This window comes from Rhagoletis zephyria, unplaced genomic scaffold (genome assembly GCF_001687245.7).
Source record: "Rhagoletis zephyria isolate East Lansing unplaced genomic scaffold, Rhagoletis_zephyria_1.1 Rzeph_scaffold_11336, whole genome shotgun sequence".
Taxonomy (NCBI): Eukaryota; Metazoa; Arthropoda; class Insecta; order Diptera; family Tephritidae; genus Rhagoletis; species Rhagoletis zephyria.
This window is the reverse complement of record NW_016168413.1, coordinates 1-8765: the sequence shown is the minus strand read 5'-3', so window position 1 is coordinate 8765 and position 8765 is coordinate 1. Positions and strand designations below refer to the sequence as shown.

Below are 8765 nucleotides of genomic sequence, written 5' to 3'. Positions count from 1 at the left end.
AAAACCGTGATTAATCAAAAAACCGATTTTTTGAAAACGGTGCCCATCCCTACCAAATATGCTTTGCTGTGTAAGCTCGCCAACGAAAGTATTTCCTCTAGGAAGCCGTTCTGCCAGCCCACTGTCCAATCGCAGTCTTTACTACCGCAGTGGCCTAGAGATTTTTGAGAGACACAATCACTATACACAATATTTCTTATAGGTTGCCCAGCTTTAGCGATACTAAGATGGAACTATCTGGTATCGCGCTTTATAACGCTAGGATACTGATAATAGCCGCCTGCTTAACTACTTGATTGAATTGCGCCGTTTCAACGATTGAGTTATGGCCGAGCTTTTCCTCCAATTTTTAGTAGCAGTATTTTGGAGCTATCTGAAATTCTTAACTATCTCCGAATGGCCAAATAATGCTTTGTCCAGCTCCTGCTCCAACTTGTGGTGTGCGGGCTGATGTTATAACAAAGATTGAGAGACCTACAATTTTAGACCGCCTCCGAACGGCAAATGGACAAGCCTTTGCCATCAGGTTTGCGATTGCCAGCTGGAGGCCAACCGCTGTTAAAAAATAACACTTCCTAATTTTAGATGTGCTCGTACTAGGGATCGCATTCAGAACCTACAGAGTGGTAGTACGCGTCGACGGTTTGCCCGTTAATAGGCGAAGGGCGATGGCTATTATTTGGATGTGGAACTAAGATAGAATGGTATGTACATTGTATTTGGCTCGAGTGGTTCGTATGTCCATATAGTATAAACTCGCCGGAAAATAATGGGAACTTAACCAAGCCCTCATACAAGTACATAAAATTGCATAAAATAGATAAAGCATCGAAAATAGGAGAAGTATCCTGCATGGGGTATCATCGCAAAAGTGGTCATTAGCACATGAGGTGTGTACATGACTGGCCCAGGTAAATGGATCTTAAAAAATATTTTATGGAATCTTTTAAAGTAATTGTTACTGAACTCAGGTAGCCAAGCCACTAAACGACTTGCACGCACTGTAGGCCTGCTCCACTGGAATTGCAACTCAAAATTTTCCACTCACATGCTGCATAACTAACTAATCACACAAGTTCATATATACATATGTATGTATGTATATTGAAGTTAGTCTATTTACATGTGTATGAATATTTTGTATGTACCTAACCGATAATTGCGCTTATCATGAAACTGCATTTTTCGGCAGCAAATAATTCACAAAACTCAGTTTTGGCTGCTGCAGCTGATCGACTGCTATAAATGCTGCGCTTAAGCCCGACACGCACTTCATTAGAAAGCGGATAAGCAACGAGTGAAGCAATTATACATAGTATATATGGAAGTACAAAAAGACAAGGAAGTGAAGTGTAACAACTAAAGTGATTTGTGTTCGAAAATCTAAAAAAAAACACAAAAGTATAAAAAAGAGATATTTTTACCAAATTTTTAAAAGTTTTTTTTTTTTAAATTTCAACTATTTTTCATTCTTTTCGCTTTGCGCATACGAGTGCAAGTTGGTTTAAAGAAATATTTTCTATTGCGAATGATGGACGAAAACTGCTTACAAAAATGTGAAAGTCGAACTTTCGTTAAAAGTGTTTACCTAAATTCGAATCGAAAAAAATCGAAATTGTGGGTGCAACGACGTTGTTGCATTTTTGTTGGTGTGATTTTGTTCTTTTACGCAAATTTTTTATTATTTGACGTTGACTGGCGGCAACAAGTGGAGAAAGGTGAGGAATATAAAATTTTAATATACATATATGTAGTAGATATAGCTGGTGTAATTGTAACGTAGAATTTCTTTGTTCGGCACCCAGAATATTTAACTCATTACATGATAGAACTTCATTAATAGATATTTTATACAAAAAAAAAAATAATAAATTAAAACAAGGTTATTAACATTCAAACGAGTCTGAATTCTGAAAAAATTTAAAATTAAAGAAAAAGGTTTCTAACATTCAAAAAACTCTGAAATTAAAGTCCTGAGAAAAATTTGTATAATTAAATATTTTACTTAAAAAATGCTTTATCAAAATTTAAAAAAGCAAATTTAAAACTTTTAAATATTAAGACGCACATATAACACCGTGCGACAGTAAATTTTACACACACAAAAAATTAAATATAAGCGAAACTATGGGCAAATTATAGCAAAACTGCGTACTACTACTACTTTTTCTCACTGGCGTCAGAATTTTTTAAAAGGATTTTGCAATTTAAAAAATATGATTATTTAAAAAAACTATTTAAAAATTCGGTGCAGTGTTGGGTAACAATAAGGGTATCATATAAAAAAAAATTCTATATATTTATAACAGAATACATTTTTTGGTACACAAGGACGGACGGGTGTGGAAAATGTCCTTACAAATGTCTAAATATCTTAATTTTCAATATTATTTTTTGTAATTATTGCTTGGGGCTAAAATACGCACGACCTCATCATCGAATTTCATCTTGAAAACTTTATTAACTTAAAGTTAAATTTATTAAAAGCGCATTTTCATTACCTAATATTTGTCCTTGTAAATCCAACAACTTTATTGTTTTTAAATTCTACAGAATTTTCTCTTTCATTTGGTATTCATATTGTTATTCTAGATTGCACTGATGTTTTAAAATAATTTTTTTAATTAATCACATCTTTAAAATTTCAAAGCCCTTCGAAAAAAAATTCTGACGTCATTGTGAAAAATTAAAATTTGCGTTTTACTATATTTATTTTTTGTTTTGTTTTTGTCGCACGAAGTAATACAACGGGAAATATTTTTTTAATTTTGTGTCTAGATCGTTTTAAACAACCTCCTTAAGCATCGCCCCTGACAAAGCTTCAGAGTACAGAGAATTTTCCTTACTAGAGTGTGATATTTTAAGAAGGGATCACATAATTTCCGCATCGGTCAACCTTTAATTTAGAATCGAATACGAAAAGAGAAAGGGGTTATTAAAAGGTGAAATTTTTTTTGGTAGAAACGGAAACGCGATTTATTTATGCTGTAATATAAAAAAAGGTTTTTCAACATAAAAAAATCGCGTGTCAAAAAAAATGTTACTGGTTATTAACGGTAATCAAGTTAAGCACATTTTTGTCTTTCAAGGGAAAAAATTATTGCCAAAAAATTAAATTATTAAAAACCAAATTATTTACTTTATTAGACATTGTTGCTTTTGTATCATCAAGCGTAAATATTTATGTACAAGTGTGCCAAATCCATACTGATATCTATTGTCGTTTAAAAGAATTGATTTTTTAAAATTTTTGCATACTTTAAAATACAACTGTCAATAGCTAGGACAAATAAAAGAATTTTTCGAAATAGGCACTTAACAGGGATATAACTTTTCAAAAATCTGTGACTTTTTAATTAATAAATTATCGAAATTTTCGTTACACACTAGTCTTTTTCATCCACTAGAATGATTTTTCAACCAAATCGGAGTTATTTCTCTCATCATTTTATTGATTTTTTATTTGAATTTAAACCTTTTTTAACTCCAAAAAATATTGATATGAAAGGCATTCGGGTATTGTTTTTCCGAAAAAATTTTTATAAATTATCAATAATTATTCATGGAAATAAAAATATACATGTGTATTTGCAACTAGAGATCCTTTTTTAATTAATGTTTGTTTACAAATTTTAATTTTTCCTTAGTAGATTGATATGCAGTGATTTTCAAATATAATTTTTTAGTTAAAATTTTGGTTTAGTTGAGTTCATTTCCACATGGCACATTTTAAATGACACCAATTTTTTGTCGTTTCAATGTCTAGTGGAAATTCGGCATATTTAATTTAAAAAAAAATTCAAAAAAATATTTTAAAAATTCAAAAAATATTTTGTTACTTTAATAGCTGAAGTAGTTAGAATTTATTAAAATGCAAAAGGAATAAGTAAGAAAAATATTTCCAATAAAAGTTTATTTTTATTTGTCGATTAATTAATCCTTGCTATTTTGGTTATTAATTTTCGACAAAAAAATACTTTTGCCAAAAAGCATATTCTCTATGTTTAATATATGAAAATCTTCCATAAGACATGCGATATGCTTGCGTAATGATTCTGAAAAAGTTACATAAATTACCTAACTCTGAAATAAAAATTAAATTGTTGTTGTCTACTAAAATCACAGCCACAGCTTCACATCTATGTGCGCATGTAAGTATGTATTATTAATAACAAGCTTTCAAGCTTGATTCTAAATTAAAACTGAGCTTCATATCAACTGAATTCCACACACAAAGCTAATGAGTATTAAACCCAACTAAATTTCTGCTCCAACAGTGCCTCTCAAACAATACAACCAGCCAACTAGAAAGCTACTCAGTCTCGTGAGCACAAGCGCAATTGATTTAGAGAACTCGCTAGAAAACATCAGTGTCAGAGAAACCCATTACAGCAGCAGCCGATCCGCATCAAAGCATCCCTTGGAGGAGATAAGAGCTGCAGCGTCGTTAGCGGCAACACCAACAGCCACAACCAACACAATCCACACAGTCGACGCTTCGCTGCGTTCGAATGTCACTTCGCACACATTGAATTGTACACCAGCAGCAATCTTGGAATTCCCCTCTGATGGTTTGACACGCACTCAGCGTCAACACGGTTGGATCGTACTCCATATACTGCTAGCGCTCTATTGCTTCTGGCTATTGGCGGTAATTTGTGATGATTACTTCTTGCCAGCCATCGAGTTGATATGTCAAAGTGAGTATTGATTGAATTTTATGTACATATGTACTTACATATGTTTGTTCTCCCAACCTTAAGCTCTACATATGCAAGCCGATGTAGTCGGCGCTACCTTCATGGCTGTCGCCACTTCAAGTCCGGAACTCTTTATGAATGGCATCGGTACATTCGTGACGAAGGGTGACATTGGTGTTAGCACTATTGTGGGCTCATCTGTATTTAATCTGCTTGCGGTACCAGCTTGTTGTGGTCTCTTTGTAGGTCAAAGTGCACGCCTGAATTGGTGGCCTGTAAGCCGAGATTGTCTAATGTATTGCCTGGCAGTGCTGGCGCTAATCGCTACGCTCCGGGATGGAAGGGTGATGTGGTATGAATCATTGTTACTCTTCGTGGCGTACTTTTTCTACATGGCGGGTAAGTGTTGAGTGAAACTTAGATCAAAGAAGTTAAACATTATTTGGGAATTAAGGTAGTTTCTAAGAAGGCATTTGAAATCTCAGGACGGTATGGTACTGCCGATTATGCGGAATATTTGTAATACTATATCTGCGACGGATCTTCTTGTCGACAATCTTATCTCGAGCTTTAGCTAAGCGTGGCGAAGGGTTAATGAATAATTGAGCTCATAAGATCTGTAATCGAGTCAGTAACCTATCATATCATAAGTGAGATCTTAAGTACTACTTATTCATCGTTTTCTAATTTTTCACCACTATTAACTTATTAACTCGCTTTTCTCCTGCCTTCTCTCCTTCCAGTGATGTACAACAATGACCGGGTGGCGCGTTCGGCGCGTCGTCTCGTCTCAATGTATCGCCGTAGGCTGCATTTAATAGGTCGCTATTGGGAGGTTAACGAACTTACGCCGCTGATTGGTCGAAAGCGAACTTGTGGCAGCATTACCAACAGCAGATTAGCAGCTTCTATGCGTAGTATAAACACATGCGCTTCGAGTAACCACCTCACGCCGTTTTATATACCTGCCTGCTCCTCCACGCAACTGTATCCAAGTTTGGAGGATTTAGAGAGCTGTCGCGCATCTATGACACANATAAACACATGCGCTTCGAGTAACCACCTCACGCCGTTTTATATACCTGCCTGCTCCTCCACGCAACTGTATCCAAGTTTGGAGGATTTAGAGAGCTGTCGCGCATCTATGACACAAAACACTGATAACTGCAGTTCTACGGTCGCCTCGGATCAATGTAGTGGTGGGTACTAAAAATGAGATAACTAATAAATAAATAGAAAGCTTTGTCTCTCTCACGCTCACCTCTTTCTATCTCTCTCCCTCTCCCCTACGCAGATACCTCCACAGACTTTGCTGACACACCGTGGCAACGCAAAGATGCTTCGTGGCCGCATTTTCTCTTGCGTTGGCCCATTACATTTTTGTTGTACGCAACTGTGCCGGATAGTCGTAAACACGCGCGAGCGAAATATTTTACTTTCGTAGCGTCGATTGTGTGGATTGCTGTGATTTCTTATGTCGTGGCTTATACGATAACGGTGATCGGTGAGTATGTCAATAAAGAACTTTTGCTTATTACTTTCATACTAATTTTCAAATGCCCTTTTTTGCTCAGCTGCGCTTATCTTTTTCCTCCTCAAATGATGCCATTAATTTTTTCTAACCGAACTTTATTTGTTAAAAATATACTTTCTTAATCTACATACGTTCATAAAAAGTTATGGTAGCCATTAAAACCCGCTTACCCGCTGTTAGCAACTAGTTAAGTACTTTAGGTTAACAGAGAATTGATTTTTTTTTTTCAACTGACACTTTAAATAAAATTAATCTTCATTGCCATCCTATAAAATAGCGGTTGTACACGATAACGGATTTAATTGGTGCATTGCTAATAAATATTCGGCTGTGAACTTTTTTGAACGTTAGCAAAGTATTTTTCTGATAATGAGTTGCCCTCCCCCATGCAAAAGCGGGGTTATGTTTCTGTCACAAAGTGTCTGCTAAAAATTATTTGAACGCCTATGATACGCTTGAATTTATAGGACTCCCATTGGAATCGAAATTTCTTTTTTTCTCTTTCAACGTAACATTATCCTATCATATCCCATCCTTTCCTAGATATTCTCTCCTCATCTCTCTCGTTTTCTATTCCATCGTATTCATTTCTCACCTATTCAATTCTATCCTATGCTATCATATCAGTTTCTGACAACACTGCAAATAACAAATGCCTTTAAGTAATATTTCACCTCTTCCAGGTGACACACTCAGCATACCCGATTCTGTCATGGGGCTCACCATTCTCTCTGCCGGCATGAGCGTACCAGAGGCGGTTTCCAGCATCATTGTCACCAAGCAGGGGCATGGCGCTATGGGCATCAGTAATGCCATCGGCTCAAATACCTTCGATATTTTGCTCTGCCTCAGCGTACCTTGGTTCATCAAAGCATACTTTCTACCTAATCAACCAGATGAAATGTGGGTTTCACCAAACTCAAATGGGCTTACCTACTCCGTGACATTTCTCCTCGCATCTGTTATCTGCCTATTTGTAACGCTACTGGGAAACCGTTTCCGACTGGATCGCACAGTTGGTTGGATCTGTGCCATTTTGTATTTGTGCTTCATCATTTGGGCAGCGCTGATCGAACTCAATGTATTCTTTCCAATCAATTTACCTGTGTGTGAACATTAACGACGAAAGAAGGTCGAACGGCAGGCAGTTCGTGAGAAGTTCAATTGCTTATCGATTTGCAATGGAAGTTAACCACCAAAATATAATACGTTTCGCGAATTTTTTAGTTGCATTGAACAATAAAACCTGAACAATAGAAAGATCAATGAATTTTTTATTTCTTATTTTTTATTTGTAGCTTTGGCTAATGTTATCGCAAGTGTCTTATCGTCTCAGAACTAACTTTTAAATTTTGTTGCTAAGCATTGCTATAACAATGCATTTAAGTATTTCAAGGTCTGATTTGGTTATCGCTTCTTGCAGTAATTTCTTTTTAACTTCCATGCCCGATTGTCAGGAAATCGGCAATGCAAACCCTCATTAAAATTTTAACTAATTGTTATCTACCAATTCAAACTTAAAATCGGTTAAAATTAATGTTTAAAAGGTCGCTCAAAAAGTTCGAGCCGCGTGGTGGCTTTAAATCTTATATAGTACAGTTGTTTGGTTTTAACATTTTTTTAGCAGAAAGTTAAAGCTTTGATAGTTGCTTGCGGAAAAGATTTTTTCTCTACCAAAATTGGGAAATTCAAATTGCAAGAGGATGTCCGAAATTTGTTCCAAACTAAGTACATCATCTTCTTGTCCTGTTGGTAACACGAGTCAACAACAACAGGTAGTCAACACCTTTTAGTCCGAGATAGAGTTCTCTAGCACAGTTTCTAAGTGACTATTCGGTCTTCCAAGATCTACTTGTCAAATTGCTAGGTTGGGTTAAGATTATAAGATGTGAATGAAGTCTTTATACTTCCACTCGGGGTTGTATTAGTTCATTGTGAATGCCCACAGCGAGAGTGCCAATATTTGTAGTATCTATTAAAACACTTACTGTTCCAAATAAAATTGAGGAGGTCCGATGGTAAGGCAGTACTCTATATAGGATTTGGGAGGCTTTAACTGGTGACCTAGACATAGACATAGAAAACGATCAATCGAATCAGTTTTAATTTTTCGTCAAATGGGCAACAAGGCGACACCCCTATTACTGCTGGTTAGTAGACTCCCAGCAGATTTGTTTATCTTTAAGTCTTCCTCAGATTAGAACGAATTAATGGCTTCGTAGTCTGCACATTGAGTAAGCTCTGATGAGTAGATCGCAATACAGTTGCAGCCAAATTTAGAAACCCAGTAAATAGTTACTTCATAACGATTTCAATGAAACTTGGCCATCAACGAAGATACTGACTTCTCTTGTATAAAATTAGCTTCGACTTGAAGGCAAACATATCTTCTTCAAATATGGTGCGATTGTCTAAATTGCGTGACTTTCTAATAAATATCATTGCCGGTGCATTTCAGTAGGGGATTCCTGGTACGAAATCCAAAGACGTTGTTATATGGTCTGGTCTAGCAGCTCAGCTATGAATTTCAA

At 35.9% G+C, this 8765-nt stretch overlaps 1 protein-coding gene across 1 annotated transcript; it reads left to right on the top strand.

The window, feature by feature from the left end:
- Positions 1-1292: 1292 nt before the first annotated feature.
- On the top strand, positions 1293-7474 carry LOC108377022 (sodium/potassium/calcium exchanger 4-like). Its single transcript, XM_017633279.1, has 6 exons — positions 1293-1718; positions 4278-4700; positions 4764-5099; positions 5444-5755; positions 5941-6204; positions 6918-7474. Exons 1-6 carry the CDS (start codon positions 1529-1531, stop codon positions 7352-7354), a joined length of 1962 nt encoding a protein of 653 aa, XP_017488768.1. The 5' UTR covers positions 1293-1528; the 3' UTR covers positions 7355-7474.
- The last annotated feature ends 1291 nt before the right edge of the window (positions 7475-8765 follow it).